The 21,338-nt window shown below is 36.1% G+C and overlaps 1 protein-coding gene across 1 annotated transcript in view; it reads left to right on the top strand.

Moving 5' to 3' along the window:
* The window catches only part of LOC126162578 (serine-threonine kinase receptor-associated protein), a 70,084-nt gene extending 57,834 nt beyond the window's left edge, over window positions 1–12,250 (top strand). The window contains exons 5-7 of the mRNA XM_049919173.1: window positions 1,971–2,083; window positions 7,016–7,152; window positions 10,289–12,250. Of these exons, the coding sequence (XP_049775130.1) occupies window positions 1,971–2,083; window positions 7,016–7,152; window positions 10,289–10,488 (450 nt within the window). The 3' untranslated portion in view covers window positions 10,489–12,250. The remainder of the gene's footprint in view (window positions 1–1,970; window positions 2,084–7,015; window positions 7,153–10,288) is intronic.
* Window positions 12,251–21,338: the final 9,088 nt, after the last annotated feature.

Raw genomic sequence — 21,338 nt, forward strand, 5'->3', positions numbered from 1 at the left:
TTAAATTTTAGTTTGTTTGTGAGTACATATGTGCTTCCCTAGTACACATTGAAATCCCTGTGCCACAGTACTCTAACACATTGCTAGTGGAGGCAGAAGAAAATAGTGTGGGCCATTGATGGAGTATTGTATGGTAATTTGTTTTTGGTGCAGTGGGAATATTGCAGCTGTTTTAGGTCAAGCTAGATAGCTAAAGAAGTAAACTAGATTGGCCTGACACATCTACACCATATTTGCTGTCACCAACAAAGAATGATCATACAGTACTTCACTTTATCAGTGAGCTGCACGATTTTGTTTTGTTTTCCCTAGTAGCATGTTATGGCATTGTGGCATGGGGTTTTCAGTGTGTATTAGGAATGCAGATACGTGCCTATGAAAAATAAAGAAATAAATATGTTAATGGTTTTTCAAAGCAATGATTAAAATTTTATGACGGCTGATTTATGATGTGAAACAAAGCTGAAAAATCATGTCGTGTGGACCTGTTTAGTATTCTGTTCATTTAGGTTCACTGGCAACATAAAATTGCGCCGGAGGCCTGTGGCTATTATGTGAATAACTGGACATGTCCCCATCCCTGCTTCAGGACACTAATAACACGAATCATCTTGTTGCTGGCAACCTAAAGTGATGATAAGGACATGTACACATCAATCTGTTGGAATAATGAAGCATAGTAATTTTTGCGTACTACCTACTTGTTGTTTGGTATTTGATAGCCTTGTCGTAAGTCTGCCGGTGTTAGGTCATTGTGGGTTACACTCAATACTGCTTCAGAAGAAATGAAGAATTGGGAAGATTCACTGCTATACAACATGATCATTCACTGAATTGTACTATAATTTTTTGGGAAAATGATTCTCTTGTAGGTGGCAGAACCTTGCGTTCTTTATGACAGGGTGTAAAAATGTACATGTTGAAACAAACATTTGTCACATGGCCTTCAGCATTTCATGTTGCTTTTGCCTAATTCTAGTTAAAATAGGATTATAGACAAAAATAGCTGATGCACAGCTGTTGTACATATCATTTGGCCTTGCAAACTTGATGGCAGTTATTGTTAGGATGGAAAAAGTGAAAACTGAATTTTGATGGTAAGTGGAAACACCAATTGTGAAGTACCTATACACATCCATCTGCAAAATAAGGAGATGATGCGGCAACATTATTGCCATATTCACTAAAGTCCTAGTATGAGACCTGGGTGAATGAAGAGCTTCCATGCTAGTTTGAGTATAAATGTATTTAATGCTAATATTGCTTACATATGTGAGGTGGGCCAAATCAAACCATTTATGAAATGTTTCTTCCTTCGTGCAACATGCAAGTGTATATCACGAGGAGGACATTAAGTTGAAGTGCCTGTTTAAAAATTATTACAAAACTGTAATGAGCATGAAGTTTAATTTGTTTTACGAGAGATGTCTAAGTCTTCCCAAGGTGTTGTGTACACCTGGACAAGGCCAGGATTTAGTATGACGTCTTGAAACACTTCAACTCGTCAACCCCTATAAATGATCTTAACAGTAGTTAATAAAACTTTGTTTGAAGATATTAATTGTTGATAACTATACATATGTTGACAGTTTTCATTTTAGAATTAATGATTTCTCTAAGTAGGTGCATAACTACTATTTTTTGGTTTGGGATCTAGTTATTGTGTTAAGTAAACTTTCAGAAAGTATTATAACTTATATAGGATGAAATGCTTTTCTGTTACACATGTTGCAGCACTTATGGGATTTGGCAGTATCCAGTAATGAGCTGGTCATTGATAGCACTTATTTAATACCATGAGTCTGTGTACACTACAGTGATCATATAACTTCTTGTAGTGAAATATGCTTCGAAAGAGTGTGTGGAAAGTGTGTACTATTTTTTGTGTACTTCAGCTTTTTTAAGGCGCTCCGTTATATAAATTGTTATGTAGTTCCAATATTTCAATCATGTTTTATCTATGTTTGTAGGAAGTACAGAAACTTGAATTCTCAGCCATTCCCAGTAGTCTGGAGGTGTCACGAGATGGTACAACGATTACTGTGACCCATGGGAATATAGTAAGCTTTTGGGATGCAAACAGGTGAGTTCTATTTCTAACAGAATTTTGTTAAATACTTTTTTAATTGCATGATATGAGTAATTTTGATGATAGTGTTCTTTTAGAACATTAAAGAAGTAAACACAGTAAACTTTTCTCATAATGCTTTCCCCTGTTGTTGCAAACATCTCAGACTGTGCTATTGAAAATTTTTGTACACTCTGGCTACAGAACTATGATTCATGACGTCATTGGAGAGCAGTTTTTTTTTCTTTCCGAGGTTCATTGAATGTTATGTGCAGAGGAAAAGGTGTGATTTTACCCCAGCTGTTCATTGTAGTGTTTAACACTAAATATATTTTATTGGCAAATTGTACATTTGCTTGTGGTATTCTTGCTGTTGAGTCTTTAGTACTGTTTTTCCAGAAATTGCTACCAGTAGCCCAAAAAATTATCTATTACACTGTGTTTGAATACACAGAGTTGAAAAAAAATTAAATACTACCATAAAACGTTGTGTAAAAAAGTAAAAGTTTATTTTTAACAGTAGTGCAATGTAGGAGAGAGTCACCAAATTAACCAAAGTATGAAGAAAATAGAATAGGAATGTAGGCCAGGTAGAAAATGCACTCAAGTAAGGATGTTGAATGCCAGCAACATAACCAATGAAGAACAGTGTTTGAAGATTTTCTTTTCATCCCTTGGATAGTGTACTAACAAAACAGAAATGTTGCATTAGGTTCCAAGAATGAATACACTTATGTAATGTTGCCAGGAATATATAAAGCCATTTAAAAAGTTTGGAAATGTGTACAAATGTAATAAATATAAACTGACAAGGGAACCTTTCGGTCTTGGAAATTCAGTTCTGCATTAGACTTCACAGGTTAGTAGTATACCTCAAGGGTGTCCACTCATAGAACTCTTAAAGTACATTATCCAGAAAAATTACAGAAAAAAAGGCTCTAAAGTTTTAAACATAGCTCCTACCTATGTCATATATGGGTCATAAGTAGCAAGGCAGCAGATAAGTTCAGTAGTGTGCGAGACTGTCATGTGGCTGGCCTGGGTTCGATCCTACCTTACTGCTGGTAAGGCTCAATGTAGGTTTTTAAATTGTTTTAAAAATGGTAACAACTGTAAAATAACATTAATGACCTGACATATTATCAATTAAATCATAAATAATTTTATTTTGTTTATGAAATGGCTGTCGCAGCTACTTAAAATGTGAATTACACTGTAAGTATTTTCTTTTTAAAAGGCTTAATAATTTCAAATGCATTTTTAGTGGAGATAAATCAGTTACCACTGTCAAAAAATTCTGGGTGGAATTTGTTATATTGAATTTTCTACAGTATCACAGTCATTTGTCAATTTTGTATTTTATGTGCATGCACCACAGTGATGATTGTCATAAAAACATTGAAAACATAAACATTTTGGCATCTTGCACAATTTATGAAGGAAGATGTTTATAGGAACAAGGTTTTTTGAAAGATCTGTTGTGAAACATACTGTGTTGACATTCCTGAAAAACTTCTGTCATCAGAATGTCTGGAAGCATATCAGGTATATTGGATCATTTCCTTAAAAATTGGTGGTGATATTATTTTCAATAACATGGGCACAATTTTTTCATATATGCTTTACCAGATTTTTTTACTTGTCTATAAAAATAGATGTCACATGGGTGAACAAGTGGGGGTATATTTCAGAGGAATCACTTATAGTTTATACATGTTGGTGATTTCTCATCATCCTGAAAGATTTTGTCATATAATTCAGGATTTGCTTGTCCACACAGGAGTCAATAATTAACAGAAACTGTTCTTGATCCACATAAAACTATGAACACCGTTTGAGAAAGTCAGTATGCAGTTCTGTCGTTAGCTTCCCAGATTTGGAAGACGTTATTACAATGTTTTTATAATTTTGCTGTTTATTTTACTCGGGAATGAAAGTTATAGGTTGCTTCTTGTAAGCCCGCGCGCGTGCGCCCGCACACACACACACACACACACACACACACACACACACACACACACACTAGGATGTTTCCAGACAGCATATTCAATGGTATATGTGGTGCCTCACTTTGTGTTGTGTCTTTGGATGAAAATAGTTTTGCTTCCTCTGACAGCCAGAGTCCTGTTGTACACTGACTGATACTGACATCCTGGAAAGAAAAAACAACTGAAATTGAAGAATTTTGTCAAAGAATCGTAAAAATAGAGAACAAAATTAATTTTTAAAAACCCTGCAATAAATACCTGTCTGGTCAATGTTGATAACAAAATCTCAGTTAAAATTCAAAACTAATTTTAACATCTGGGTTCAAAAAGTGTCTGCAGCAGCCAAGGTTTCTTTGATCGAAGCTGTTTCTTTTCTTGAAACAAACCTTGTCACTTTTTGCTGACGAATTCCGTGCTTATTTTTGAATCTATGAACCCAGCTTTAAATTCAGAATCGGAAGCTTTAAATTCAAAATCTGTAAACTGCTGTGCCGCTGCTAAAGCCAACTGTTGTAAATACCACATATTCACTTGTCGATAATACTCTCAGGCTTCAACAAAACGATCATACGTCCAGAAACTGATTGGTGCGTACCCACCAAATTGATTGCCTCCTTTTTTTTATATTGCTTCTTCCTATTGGGACAAATATTCCTCCTCCCTTACAAACTACATCCCTTCATCCCCCCCCCCCCCCCCCCCATGTGGGGTGAGCCTTTGTGATGTGAGCAATGTTAATTTTGTAATTCAAAGAAAGACAATCTACTTCTCTTCCCTTATTTTCTTCTGGTTCATATTCATCCAATGAGCTGTGGTCTTCATACAGTCCCAAAGGTTCACATTCACAGATTCCGATGCAGTCACATTCTTTGCAGCAAGCAAGCTTTCATAATAAACAGTGGCATCTTTTAACATCACCTTTGACACTTCACAATATTGTAAAAATTTTAGTAATATTTCACAGTACACAATCCTCCAATCTCTGTGAAAGTCACCGAGTGAGGTGGTGCAGTGAATAGCACACCAGACTCGCATTTGGGAGGATGACGGTTCAAACCCGCATCTGGCCATCCTGATTCAGGTTTCCACGATTTCCCTAAATCACTGCAGGCAGATGCCGGTACAGTCACCTGGAAAGAGCGCAGCAGAATTCCTTCCCCATCTTTCCCTAATAAGAGCTTGTGCTCTGTGTCTAATAACCTTGATGTCGATGGGGCAATAAAAACCTTCTGCAAAAGTCAGGAATGCAGTGGCACTATGGCAGGTAAGGCCCATTGCTCGATTAGTTTGGTGCGGGTCTTGACACTTCCTGACCGTCTGCCTGTTCGTATATACAATAGGGCATCAGCTATACTCTGCTCTTCAAGGAAGACACTGGGTCCTTGAATTTACAATGAATATTTATAACCTTTCCACAACTTCTAATATTGCCTAATTTTGTAATAATGTTGTAATGATAGTAATTAATTCTTTAATTTTACTCCATTGAAAATGCATTTGAAATTACCCAATTTTTAAAAAGAAAGTGTTGACGAGTGTAATTCACATTTTAAGTAACCTGTGACAGCCATCTCATAAAGAAAATTATTTATGACTTAACTGATAATACTTTAGGTCATTAACTTTATTTCAACATTGTTATAATTTTTAAAACAATTAAGAAAACAAAATGAAATAGCTTGCAGGTAGAATCGAACCCGGATTGGCCATATGACTTCCTAGCATACTACTGACTGAGCATGCTCCACTTGTGTGCTAGAATGCTACTTGTGACTGTATATGAGCTGCGTGTATGTTATGCTTGAAACTTTAAGAGTCATTTTCCTTGGATTTTTCTAGCTAGTGCGCTTTAAGACTTACGTGAGTGGACGCTCTTGAGGTATACTACCAACCTGCAAAGTCTCATCCTCAACTGAATTTCTGAGACTGGAAGGTCCACTTGTGAGAGGGGCATGGTGAATTTGAAACTTGTGGAATTATTCTAAATGTCTGTGTGTGAAGTGAATATTGGACACTTCAAATTCTCCATATCTTTGATCTGCAAGCAATGAACTCGAGGCCAAGAAGACATAAACTTTTTGGATATTAGTTTGGGTTATGAAATAATTGACACAATATTCTCACTTTTCCCAAGACAACATAACATTGATAAGAACAAGTTAAAAATTGAATTGTTGTAAGTGCGTGTCTTTCCAGTTAAAAATTGATAAAATTTTGAAAGGCTGGAAGTGTTAGGCTGAAGATTGTGTATGGAGATGTCCAGAAGAGGTGTTTAGAGGTAAATATAGTAACAAGAGAAAACTAAACTGGCGAACCACCTCTTATGGCTAGTAAGAGAACACTAACAGGACAAATATTACAATCACAGGAATTCCATTGTGGAAATGATAGTGAAGAAGGATAACCATTGGCCTATAGCTGACGTATGGCAAATACTACAGCACTGGGAATCGCCTAGCTTTTTAGATACTGCTTTTTTTCAAGTTTAAGTACACAGTTTTATATGCACAATCATGTATGTTAGGGGGTAGGGGAGGGAGATGATTACAAGAATAATAAGAGGGGAGAGGGCCTAGAAATGGATTGAAAATAGTGAGTCACAAAATTGAGATTGTGGTTGGGTTGAGGGGGAGTGTGGGGTGGGGTGGGGGTGGGGTTGTAGTGGGATGGAGGTTGTTCTCTCAGATTAGCTTCACACAAATTTTGTATTGCAGTAAAAAATCACATATTTTTATACTTCAAAGCATTGAAAATAACAGCTGAATAGGCCTCTAGTCATAACATATTTCTCTCTCTCTCTCTCTCTCTCTCTCTCTCTCTCTCTCTCTCTCGCCCCCCCTCTCTCCCCCCTCCCCCTCCCTCCCTCCTCCCTTCACATCCCCTTTTTCTCCTGAAGTGTGTGTGTGGATTTTTTGTTTTACAGCTGCACAAATAAACCTTAAATGTAAAACATTTTCAGCTTGGAGAAGATAAGAGAATTCACCGTCCCTACACAAGTAAATTCTGCATCTTTGCATCCTGATAAGACTATATTTGTTTGTGGTGGAGAAGACTTGAAAATGTATAAATTTGATTACACTACAGGAACTGAAATTGGTAAGTATCAGTATTGGATGTGTAAAGAAAAACATTTTTTATTTTTTATGCATGTTTGTTGTTTTTAATATCTCTTTATTGTTACAAGGAGACAAAAGTAGCTCACCAATATTTATCTTTAGGCAGTGAAATTCCATATACTACTGATCGTAACTTGTAGAACTTGTATGTTCTTTCCTTAGGGAGGAAAGAGGAATTGGTTGAGAAAGGTTGGAGAGCGGGTGGTAGGTAATTAGAGGGAACAGGCCTATCTCAATGGAGAGCCAGGGGAGACAATGGCGATGAAAATGTCAGAGTGTGAGCTAGTACCATAGAAGAAGAAGGAAAAAAAAAAGGAAAAAAAACATTTGAAGACATGTTCTCATTCAGATTACTTTCTTATCTTCATTTTGTCTCCCTCCCTTTCTCTCTCTTTTAATTGTTCTTCCTTGTCTCATTTTCTCATTGCATGCTGTTTCTTGATTGCAGTATTCATTTAACTTTTAATTTCTCTCCTTTAATCCATCTTTACTTCTCACTTTGTCTTACGTATGATGCCTGAAATGAAATTATTGTCATCATCAACTGCTCACTGTATTCATGGCTAGGACTGTCTCTGCAATTTTTAACCGCCACACTTCCCTCTGCACCAAGCAGAGTCCTATCAAGTGATCCCATCTTTTATCAAAGTTGTGCCGTACTACTTATTGACCACACTTCACTTCCCTACACTCCAGACAAATATCTTCGTAACAGATTTCCTAACACTTAAATTTATATTAGATGTTCAGAAGTTACTCTTTTTACAGAAATTCTTTTCTTGCTTGTGAGAGTCTGCATTTTAAATCCTCTTTACTTCAGCCATCAGTTATTTTGTCACCCAAATAGAACTCATCTTCTTGGTTTAGTATTTCATTTCCTGATCTGATTCCCTCAGCATTGCTTGAAGTAATTTGATTACATTTCATTACCTTTGTTTTACTTTTGTCTCTTTTCAAGATACTATGTGTTATGTTCAGCTATTCTTCCAAGCCCTTCACCATCTCTGACAAGACATGAACAGTATGTCTCTCTAGAAGTACCCAAATCTTAAGACATGGAAGCACATGCCAGAGGCGTTGATGTGTTAGTGCAGAATCTGCATATACTATTACTGGCACTCAAAAACAATCATCTACTTATTGGCTTCACGATCTGAATTCACCTTGCATGTCATTAAGCTGTGTTTGAAATGGATTACATTTAGTAGTGACTCAATTGGGAGAAAATCGTAGTTGTAATACTTTCTACTCATTTCAAGTCACAATTTTTCTCTTGCTATAACAATTTCATAAATTTTATTGTATCTTGTATCAAAATATTCAACCCTGTATGCTTAGTACACCCAATATTCTCAGTAATTTGTTTTACATATTCGAACTTCTGCTGTCCAACAAATTATGCCCGTTGCTGTACAGTAGAATGCAAAGTTTGAGGCTTCAATGAGTTAGTGTAGTATCCTATAAGTATATCCTCTGTTCTAATAAAAGATTTCACAGAGAGACATAATGAGCAAGGAAGAAGTTAGAAACAGCATTGGTGTGACAGTCAAGATTTGAAAAGTTAGTCCACTGCTACTTTTGACTCTTCCTGAACATTACCTCACATGGGTTGGTTCAGTTCCTCTCCATGTCTTCCCATAATCTGCACACATTATACAATTTTTTACCCATTTCTTTTCTCTTGATGAAAGACTTTTCAAAAATTCCTAAACCAGATACTTACACTTTTTTAACTTCCCTCTGTTTTCTACCATGGTATTTCGCAGTTGCACATGTGGACACTTTTGTAGCATGTATTTGTATGTATTTTAGACATCAATGTAAGTTTGTTAAAGAAAAAGAATAGAAAATAATAATTAAAAAATGTATAAAATTTCGTCTTGCTTTCTATTACTAGTTTTGTGCGCAACTTTCTAGTTTTATTTAAATTAGTTAGCATGTGATGTTAATGTACAAAGTTGCAAAATTGCTATTACAATTTCTGCAGGCAGATACCATGGTACTCCACTCACCATGTTGGTAGAAAATCAGTTTGTCTCTATCTCCTATAAAAATTGCATAAAATACTGAAATTTACATGTGGCACAGATCTCGATAGTATCTCTGTGTCAAAAATCTGTTGTCAATTTTAATTAGGTCCAGAATTAAGTTGTTCAGATGAAATTTTTGTGTCAGAAAAGTTTCCTGCTTGAGAATTGGCAGACTCAGTGCTTTGTGCAGCAGAGTGGAAAAAAGTGGGAGCTGACTGTGTCAGGTTCCCTTTCCTTTGATATCAGTATTCCTCTGGGAGCATTTCAGCCAGCTAACTGTGTCTTTTAATTTATGATCTTAGCGAGAAAGTAAGCAAACAGCTATCCCTAGTTGCCGCGTAAGGCACTTACACTAAGTTCCACAGGCACTTTTCACGATCACATATCAGTATTTGTGAACAACTTAATCCACATAGAAAGTATTGTTCCACTCATTGCCTCATCCCTATGAATTTCACAGTCTTGATGATAAACATCTGCTGCTGTCATTGTTTGCGCATTGCCTTGACCTCAAATTCTGTGTGTTTAAATGCTGTACCTTTCCAGGGACCATCAGGCGAAAATGCTACATCTGTATATTGTTTAATCTTTACCTGATAAAAGCCATTTTAGAACCTTGCTGAGTTCATATTTTTATACTGTTCTTTAACTTTTCCTCAGTAGTACAAAATAATTGTAGTCTTTGCTTGTTCCAAAGTTGTGTTGTGTTGCGACCTTAGATTTGTTCTGCATGACCTCCCAGATAATTTGTAATCATCGGATGTACTAGTCATGTAAAATACTAATAAAAAAATCTGCTTACAGTTACAATCATCTGTAATTACTTTCACACATCTCACACAAGTATAAGCAACATTTATTACTGTTTACAACAAGTGTGTGTAGTACTTCTGAAAACTTGCTGTTACTTCACAAGTTCATTTTCCTCTTTTATTTATGTTTTGTATAGCATTTCATATAGAAGATTATGGTTATTTAGTGGTTAGAGTATGCTCCCCATTTAATGATTGGACCATTTTTCTGTGTTTAAATATTTGTGTGTTTTAAAGCAGTGATATTGTATTTTAACAACTGTTTTTCATTTAGAATCCTTCAAAGGTCACTTTGGACCAGTTCACTGTGTGAGGTTCTCCCCTGATGGTGAGCTGTATGCTTCTGGTTCAGAAGATGGAACTTTACGTTTGTGGCAGACAACCGTTGGCAAGACGTATGGCTTGTGGAAATGCATTGAGGGAACACTGGCAGAGCCAATTGCCCCACAAAAGCAGGAAGTTTCAGCCAGCTAGAATTGACTGCTATGGAAGTCTCGTATTTATTTGACTTTATAAATATGTATAAAAAGAATTATCTTTTGACAGCTGAATCTCTCTCGTGTTGTCATGATTTTCAGTGACTGAGGACACTTCGTATGATAGGGTTTCCAGGAAAATGGAGGAGGAGAAACAAACTTACTGCTTCATTTCATGTTTCTCTGGGAGAGACGTGGTGGTTTTTTTTTGAAGCATTCATGTGACAATTACCATGAACGAAGACATCACTTGCGGTAGTTCTGAATTGTTTAAACACTTTTTTTTTTAAGTGAGTCACAAAATATTTAATGGCTCACCAAGTTGTACTTGTGCAATTTTAACCCAAGTCTTAGAACTCCCTGCATTTAGAACTGTTACTTTCTTTGTGTAGTCAGTTCAGCTCCTATTATAAATATTTAAGCATTTTTGTTATAAATTGTTTTGCTTTGTAGTAAATATTGATGTTTAGCTTTCTAGGAATCACAGTGAGGAAATGTTTTCATCAGACCATTAAATCATTAACTAGTATTTACAAATGGCAGTATTTCCAATTTTGATAGATCTTAGCTATGGTAGTATATATTTTGCAGCTTACTCAATGTGCAGTAGTTTCAACTGTAGAGCCATGTTAGTTATTGAAAAACTTTGCTCCTGTGAATATAGTACCTTTTCTCATGGAAATGTCAGATTATAGACTCATAAATTGTCCAATTGTAAAAATATACATAAATGTGGTTTCATGGAGTATAAAATTGTATTATGATTTATTGACAACCTTTGTTTTGCTTTTTGTGTTAAAACCATTATATTTTATGGCTTATTTTTTTTATTTCTGATTCAGATGTAATTACCTTGGTAAGATTTCTCACAGTAATGTTTTATGGTTTAACCAGAGCAGTTCTAAATGAGTATTGTGGGCTGAATGTAGTAATTTTTCATTGTTGTGTAAAGCTAATTTTTAATTCATGACAAATAGGATAAGGGTATAGAAATAATTCTAGTATAACTGTGCATTTCAATAAATGTAAGTATTCATTGTAGGTGATGGTATATCTTTTTGTACATGTATGACTGTTAGTGGGACAGGTATGCCAAGTTCCTGGGGCCAGTGCTAATTTGGAATCAGTTTCCACAGTGCATTTACTAGGGCCATGAATTAGAAATGTGGGAAGGGGCATACCAAATGAATATTTTTCTTGGGCTGTGTTCGTAAAAAGAACGCATGGGTATACGAAGTGGTTTGAGCATAGTGTATTTTATAACATTAATACTTTTTATACCATTAATAAATAGTAGCTTCCATTTTGTACAGTGTATTTATTGTGTGGAAGAACTAAGCCATTGTAAGAGTATGTATGCCCTGTATATTATTGACTGTATGAAATTAATTATGTAAAAAGTTCATTGTAAAATGAAATAAATCTGTACATGTTTTGTTCATATATGATGTAAAGATCTGTATTAGTTTTTAGTACAATCATAACAGTTGCAGTAAACAGGTCCCAGAAACTTCCATGAAATATGCTCAACTGAACAAGAAGCATTTCCGGGTGAACAATGTAGTGCTTTGGGTATGGTACCATTTTAGTAAAAATATGTAAATAGGTGCTGAATATGAAGTTCTGTCAAATTACAGTTGAATAAATGGGAAACGTGAATAATTGTTCCATGAAGGCAAACACTCTTAAGAAGCTCGTAGAGACAAAAAGTGAATCAAAATGAGAAATCAGGTTTGCAGTACTCAAGCATCATTTGTTGCTGACAAAAAGATAGGTTAGCAGTGAGGTAGTGAGAGGGTGAGGGGTAGGGGTAGGGGGACAAACCGCCTCTATACCAGTAAAAGGCATTGAGTAATACTATGCTTATACTTGTGCTTGGGTTCCTCTTCTATTCCAGTTTATCTGAATTACTTAACATTCTCACTCTAAGAAAGGGCAGCCAACTTCATAGACCACTAAACATCAAGCTACAACTGTTAACCTCAATTTTATTGTCGTTAGTGTTTCGTTAATAATTTATTTCAAGTTAAATAATAAGTGTACTCTTGCAGGGAATTTGAGGACTTCATACAGGTGTTTTACTGTTGTTTGTCGCAGCATGGATCAGCTATCCTTCATTATATTAAAATATTGCATAAAAACACACTTCTTATTTTTCTAACAAGAAGTGCTGTTGAAAATAGGGTGCAGGAGACTGCTTGATGACATTGTACTAACTTTCCTTTCATTTACCACGTGTGCCATTTCAGTCTTGTTGTCTACCTGTATTCTGAAGAATGAATATTAAAAAATTCTAGAGATTTAACTGTAGTGTAAAGTGTGTATGAGTGTGTGGGCATGTGCATGTGCACACTTACTCCTGCTTTTTCTGGTTTTGGAAACAATACTACACCTTTCAGACTCAAATTAAAACCATACCCAATTAGCAGCTTGGTGTACAAATAATTATACTTGGGTATTCCTGTTTGCGTTATGGATATTATTATTTTTTGTAGAGCCATCTGTACAGAAAAAACTGGTTAAATTGCATAAATACGAGGGTTGACTGAAAAGTAATGCCTCTAACTTTGTAACTCTTCAACAGTTGGCAGCATTGTTCCGTAGCCTCTTCTCTACAGTTCCAGTTGGCGGGAAGCCTTAGCATTGAACAGTTGTGTTGTTAACAGTGTAAAGTATGGAACCCTGCGCAGATAATTGGTCAATGCGATTTAAGAAACATACAGTCACTGAATTCTTCACAGCAGAAAGTGATCGTGATGATGCGAGTACTGTGCATCATTGGGCGAAAAAGTTTAAAAATGTTGAGGTGGGAACATCTGACCTGCGTGACAGAGTTGGACATCCTGTGACAACAACCACAGAGTTTTACAAGCAAAATGTTGACAGATTGATTCAGGACGATCTTTGTAACACTCAGAGAGAAATTGCAAGCACATTTGGCTTTTCACAAGAACGTGTGGGTCACATTTTTGCTTTGCTTGGCAATCTGAAGATCTTTGCACGATGGGTATCCCAGATGCTGACTCATGAAATGAAAGTGCACAGATGTTACGAGAATGAATAGATAGAATAGCTAAGTCTCAGGATAAAATTAAAACCATATGGTCAGTCGTAAAGGAAGTTGCTGGTCCGCAGAGACAGGTCGAGGATATAGAATCAGTGCGTAGTGGGAATGTCAGTGTTACTGATAAGTCGCATATATGTACAGTATTTAATAATCACTTTCTGAATATAGCAGGTGAACTAAATAGAAACCTAGTCCCAACAGGGAATCATATAGCGCTCTTAGAAAGTTTTCCAAGACTGTTACCTGAAATGCTCCTCCATGATACTGACAAGAGGGAGATTGAGTTAATAATTAAATCACTAAAGACCAAGAACTCTCATGGATATGACGGGGTATCTAGCAGAATACTGAAGTATTGTTCTATGTATGTTAACCCAGTTCTCAGCCATATCTGTAACTTTTCCTTTAGGAGTGGTCGGTTTCCTGACCGATTAAAGTACTCTGTAGTGAAGCCACTTTATAAAAAGGGAGACATTGATAATGTTGACAATTTTAGACCTATTTCTATGTCATCGGTGTTTGCTAAAGTTATCGAGAAGGTTGTATATACAAGGTTACTGGAACATTTAAATTCACATAATTTGCTGTCAAATGTTCAGTTTGGTTTTAGAAATGGTTTAACAACTGAAAATGCTATATTCTCTTTTCTCTGTGAGGTTTTGGACGGATTAAATAGAAGGTTCTGAACGCTAGGTGTTTTCTTTGATTTAATGAAGGCTTTTGACTGCGTTGACCACAAAATATTACTGCAGAAGTTGGACCATTATGGAGTAAGGGGAGTAGCTTACAATTGGTTCGCCTCTTACTTTAAGAACAGAAAGCAGGGGGTAATTCTCCGCAATATTGAGAGTGGTAGTGATGTTCAGTCCCAATGGGGCACTGTTAAGTGGGGTGTTTCCTAAGGGTCAGTGATGGGGCCACTGCTGTTTCTTATTTATATAAAAGATATGCCTTCTAGTATTGCAGGTGATTCAAAAATATTTCTGTCTGCTGATGACACCAGCTTGGTAGTGAAGGATCTTGTGTGTAATATTGAAACAGTAACAAATAATGTAGTTCATGAAATAAGTTCGTGGCTTGTGGAAAATAATTTGATGCTAAATCACAGTAAGACTCAGTTTTTACAGTTTCTAACTCACAATTCAACAAGAATCGATATTTTGATCAGACAGAATAGGCATATTATAAGCGAGACGGAACAGTTCAAGTTCCTAGGCGTTCGGATAGATAGTAAGCTGTTGTGGAAAGCCCATTTCCAGGATCTTGTTCAGAAACTAAATGCTGCTTTATTTACCATTAGAACAGTATCTGAAATAAGTGACACTTCAACATGAAAAGTAGTCTACTTCGCGTATTTTCATACGCTTATGTCGTATGGTATTATTTTTTGGGGTAATTCTTCCGATTCAAAAAGGGTATTTTTGGCTCAAAAACGGGCTGTTCGAGCTATATGTGGTGTAAGTTCGAGAACCTCTTGTCGACCACTATTCAAAAATCTGGGAATTCTGACATTGCCCTCACAGTATATATTTTCTTTAATGTCGTTTGTTGTTAGCAATATTAGCCTATTCCCAAGAGTTAACAGCTTTCACTCAGTTAATACTAGGCAGAAATCAAATCTGCATGTAGAATGCACTTCCTTGACTCTTGTGCTGAAAGGAGTGCAGTATTCTGCTGCATCCATTTTCAATAAGCTACCACAAGAACTCAAAAATCTTAGCAGTAGCCCAAACACGTTTAAGTTTAAACTGAAGAGTTTCCTCATGGCTCACTCCTTCTATTCTGTCGAGGAGCTCCTGGAAGAGCTAAAAAATTCAGCAAATTCCAGTGTTACATTGTTGATTTTCTTCGTTTAAACTTAAGATTTGTCACCTGAATATGTTTTTTATATTTCATTTTATCTGTTTCTAATATCGTGTTATAATTTCATGTATTGACTCGTTCCATGACCATGGAGACTTCTCCTTAATTTGGTCCCACGGAACAATAAATAAATAAAATAAAAAAATAAAAACCTTTCTCCATCCATATAGACACAAAGACTCGCACCAGAAAAAGAAATTCAAGACACAGCCCTCAGCTGGAAAAATCATGGCCACAGTGTCCTGGGACGCAGATGGTGTTATCAATGTTGATTTCCTTGATCGTGGAACAACAATAATTTCAGTGTGTTACATCACAACGCTGCAAACTCTGAAATGATGGCTAACGGAAATGTTTTCCCGCAGCATGACAAAGCCAAACCATGTACTTCATGTGCCACCACAGCAGAAATTCAGAGACTGAATCTCACCACCCTACGGCAACCTCCATACAGTCCAGATTTAGCACTGTCTGACTTCCATCTCTTCCCGATAATAAAAGATGATCTGCGGGGACATTATTATGCTTCTGATGAAGACGTTGAGAGAACTGCGGGGCTGTGGCTGCAGAAACTGAGTGTCGACTTCTTCCGTGACGGCTTCAGAAAATTTGTTCATCATTGGCAGAAGTGTATCCAATTGGCTGGTGATTATGTGGAAAAGTGAATATTGGTAATAATGATCACAGTCTAAGGATTATTTCTGCATTTGATTTATTAAAATATTCCCATCCAAACCCAATTAACGAAGGTGGAGGCATTTCTTTTCATTCAACCCTTGTATTAATGATGCAACAATAAAAAGATGGTGACCAAATAACATGGAATTACTGCAGATTCTTTCAGTGTAACTACTGTTGTGCTAATAATTATTTAAAACTGTCCTGAAGTGCAAATAAGACAAAGGCAGAAAATTGTGAAGTGTTAAATAACAATTTATTGTGGCTGCTCCTCTCAGTAACTGCATACTTAGATTCATTCCAGATTTCCACAGGTTTCTCTTTTATGATCTGTTTTGTTTGCCTCAAAGTGCTTGTCTTTGTGTGTATTGCTTGATGTACATTGTGTCAGGACATACTCTGTGAAGCAACTGTGACTATAACAGTGCTTTATGTACACTTAAAATTTACGAAAGATTGATGCAGATTTTGGTATTGCAAATGCCTGGCTTTGAAGAAATGAGTAAGTAGTTACTTTCTTAGGACAACAGTGTTGCAGCATGCATGGAAAATGAGGATATATCCCCTGAGGAAAAATGTGTAACTGTAAAGAATCTTCAACTACTGCATTTACCTGATTATAAGATGAGATTTTTCTCCAAATTAGTCATTTAAAAAATACAGGGTTGTCTTATATTCACAGATTAAACTATTGCTGCTGAAGTCAGCAGGGGGGGAGGGGGGGGGGGGGATCACCCAACAGCTGTGTTCTCAGGTCACACTGTAACTTCGACATATTCGGAAGAAATAGCCAAATGTGTGTGACAACAAAGATATAAGTTTCACATGTCTTGCTAAGAGGATGGTGATGGTGATTTAAAATAGTGATACCACAGACAGGCTAACTAAGCAAAAAAGGCAGTGAAGTTAGAAATTAATGAAAATAATTTCTTTTTGTGTATTTCTCCACATGTTATCAAAGGATAGACAATGAATCAATGGCAAAGGCTCGATTATGTGTGATGTAAACTTTTTATGCAGATACCATGGGTCGTCAGGGTCATATTATACTCAGGTAAATACGTTATATCTCACACAAAAATGATTATATCGAAAGGAAATCTCACTTGAGAAATATTTAAATTATAAGGAGACCGAATGGCTGGACATTACTTACCTTCAGAAGACAGAATTCCAGTACTGCCAATACACGTGTGAAAGTGCAAAAAGTAGTCCAGCTGGAATTTCATGTTCCACTTCATTGCAAAGTGTTAAAGGAAGAAACTTAAGTCGGATTTTTACTCATTTTATGGGAGGAATGTGTCCAGTGAGATACATCATCAGTTTTACAACATGTAGAACGGGGGACATCATATTGGATCAAGTCATCCATCTTTGGGATTTTTATTATTATTATTATTATTATTATTATTGAAAGCTGCTTCAAAGCACTGGTACGTTGAGGATCTCTTGCAAATGCATCACTTTTGGTATTATTTGTTATAGTTAAATGTAAAATAGTGATATTTATGGGTACAGTCTTTAGGTATTTGTATAAATTGTGTAAGATATAACTAAGGCAATGCTGCTGTGTGAAGAGCTGTACTGTAACTGACAGTCAAGAGCTACGAAGTGAAAGGTAGCAGTTGTGCATGTGGGTACTGACAGTTCAAAATGCTCTAAAAAATTCGACGACATTTTTCCCTCTCCACTTGAGAGAGTATTTGTTTGATTTTGCGAATGTGACAGGGAATGCGGACCAATGAATTGCAAACCTGCAATCTGTGTCACTGGCTGACTCCCCCTTTTTTGAAGATCACTATCAGACTTAATGCAGCTATTTTATGCACTTCTTAGTTTGTAAAAAAGAACTACAGCTGGAGAGCACTGTGGTAATAAATCACGATGAGGAAAACCATATTCTATGAGATACAGCAGATCATTTCAGAGTGTTGCAGCAGCTGCAACAGTTACCAAGTCTGGCGTGCTTTGCATTGACAATCACATCCGATGTGAGTGTGAGAGGAGAGATGAAGAGAAGTTGCCAGAGAGAGTTGGTCAAACGTAGTTCACTGATAAACAGTGCAAGCTTCAGTCCAGAAATATCAACAGGTAACTTCTCTCACTAATTTTCGAACTTGTGTTATAATTATATCCATTCTGTACAGCCAAATTTTTATGCAAGATTGTACTGATTCTATTCCCCATGACAGAATATTAAATATGATGATATATTTATAGAACTGCACCTCCTGGATTTTACAAGTGTCAAGACTCTGTGGTTTAATATTTGCAAGTCTCAATTTCACTTAAAGCTTTGTCAGTAGCTTGATTTACAGAGGAATATGCAACTAGTTTTTCGTATTTTAAAGATTGATTGCAGAAATCTCTTGCACAATAACTTCCAAGCATTGTATTTAGTAGTGCAACAATCGAATGGGTATCCTGCCTATTATAACCATTATTTTTTTCCCCTCTGTATAATTTCTGTAGACATCATTGTGTACAGTTCCAACTAACACAACATTAAGTCTACATAGAAAGTAAAAATTTAGGAGAGATGGCAAAAGAGACACTCTGCCTCCAAAACTTCACAATGCTACTCATAAAGCATTTACCCTGGCAATCTTGAAGACAGGCACACTTCTTACATCATGGTTTTATGCTACACTGAGCACAGCAGCAGCATAGCTTTTTCGTATAATGGGGCACAGACTTAATCACCAAAAGTCGTCCATTGTGTTTGCAGTGAACAGTATACAGACAATTTACTGGAAGGTGTACAACACCATACAGTTTGTGGGGAAATGTAATTTCTTTTGAGACTGATCACTTACCTGATGATCCAACATGAACTATCACTCATTGGTTTTAATGCCTCCTTAGGCTAATGGTTAGAATTGCTGTCTAGTGATTTGTGGTTCTTGGGTTCAATTTCTCCTACCCTCAAAATTTTATTCCACAATGAATACTGGAATTCAGTCCATCCAGTCTTATGAGACCAAAGGAGAAATTGTTTTGGAAAATAACTAATAAAATTGGTGGATACACTAGCAAAACACCAGATTGGAAGACCTCTACCAGGGTGGAGCCAATAAGACATAGACTTATTTTTATTCACATAGTGCATATCGATAGATAATCAAAAGAAATTATAGACCTTCAGACATTTCACATATACCCCAAGGAAGACACTGCAGTTTTGTCATGAACTTATCCTTCTTAATATGGAGAAATACTGTGGATGCAAAGCAAAATATAAACTTGCATACTGTTTACGCGTATACTTTCCTACTGAGAAGTTCTTTATTCACTGTGTTTGCTTCTGGAGTAACCTGAACTGGGATTTGTTCTGATACTTTTTAGCAGTTTGTAGTTGTGTTCCCATTAGATTACAATCGAAGCAGGTACTTGGTGTGTATTGCAGTGGATGTATGAAAAATGTGGTCACTTTATTAACTTGGGTGCACCATTTTTGAGAGAGAAATGCGAACACTGGTGGTTTGCATATGTCACTAACAAAGTGTAGAATTATTCACATCTTCAGATACATCCCTAACATTTATTGTTATTAATAAGTTAATAAAAAGTCAGTTGTAAAATAAAACCTGAGCATTGAAGAGTTGGTGTTCTGTGTAAATAAGAGAATGAATAATACCTGATCAATTTTTCTCGAAAAAGACTGCAAGCAGCAAAAGTAGCAGATGTTCTTGTTAAGGGACAGGACTAAGTAAAATGCTTGAGGAATGATTAAATGTGTCACATTATTATGAATGTCACTTCCAGAACTGTGGAAGTGCAAATATGATAGGTATGTGTTCATATCACATTATCGGTGTTGGGTACAACAAGTAAAGTTGTGAGAACAAAGCCTTTCGCGGCGACACTGGTACGTAAAATTTTCTTGGTTTTCTTGCCATGTCAATTCAGGATTTGACACAGCAAGAAAACCACTAATGTTTTACATTAAACACATCTACATTAAACACATCTTCCAAGTCAAATGCAAACATATTTCAGGTTACTGACACAGCTTTTGCTGTGTATTTGGTGTAGTTACTAGAGGTTCACAGTGGGGTGACTGTTATTTTTCAAGTTCGATTTTTTTCTTTTTTTCTCTCTCTCCTTTGTGCTACACACTAATGTGGTTACATAGTATAAAAAATATTACTTTTGGTAATTTGGGCTCTTCTAGAAATGCGAAAGCCATGCCCCTAGGTCTCTACATTTGGTAGACAAAAATGATACAACTGATTTACTTTTTTAATCTTACAACTTATTACATTGAAGTAGCAGATTAACCAATTACTTTCAATTTAATTATTGAATTTGTAGTATTAAGTGCAATAATTGAATTTATAACATTACCCTGTAGGTGAGGCAAGTATGATGAGAAAATCACATTTCCGTTAATAAACCCATGTTCTTTGATAATGTCTCTTTCTATGCCATTTAACTTATGGTGATACTCTTGCTATAAACTGAAGAACACATTGCTTTTGTTTCTCCCTTTTTTTGTCATAAATAATTTATTGTAGTTCATGAGTTTGATGCCTCTTTCTGCTGGACCATTTTCAACATTCAGTTTATTCACTAGTTCTAAAGCAGTGACGAAATCTTCATTTTTCATGCCACTATGATGCAAAGGTGATAGATTCAGGAGACAGGTGTCGTAAATGATTTTTTTCAGTGTGTGTGAAGCCACATGAAAGATGTCACATGTGGACCTTTAAAAGAACACTGAAATCCACAATTGCTCTTTGGTTGCAGAAGGGGCAAAGAAACACTCTTCAACTTGCACAATGACAAGGAAAATACAAACTGCAATCTCTTCGTGGGGTGATAATTCATATTCATTATGGCACACAAACATTTTGGAGCATTAAATGGTTTTTACCCTCCAGCTTGCATGATGGATAGTCCTTGGAACATGGAAAGGTACTTGGGAGTCATTGCTGTTGGACATCCTGTTCGCTTTTCTTTTTACTTGTGGGGATGGTATTTTTGAGACTACTTTATCAGCTGGTGTTCCTGGAGATTTCTCAAAATCAAGTAACTCTGACTTAGCACTTCTGGAAGATGACACCAATTTGGTAAATCAGCCTGAGAAAAAATATTAGATCTTAAAATACCAAAATGTGAATAGAAGACAGCACTGAATGAGTTGAGTTTTTCTCTTATTTTTGAATGTATTTATGTATAAAATTTATGTTATTAATTAAAAAATAAATAATTTAGTGATTTGTTGAATTCCACAATCA

Source organism: Schistocerca cancellata, chromosome 2 (genome assembly GCF_023864275.1).
Source record: "Schistocerca cancellata isolate TAMUIC-IGC-003103 chromosome 2, iqSchCanc2.1, whole genome shotgun sequence".
Lineage (NCBI taxonomy): Eukaryota > Metazoa > Arthropoda > Insecta > Orthoptera > Acrididae > Schistocerca > Schistocerca cancellata.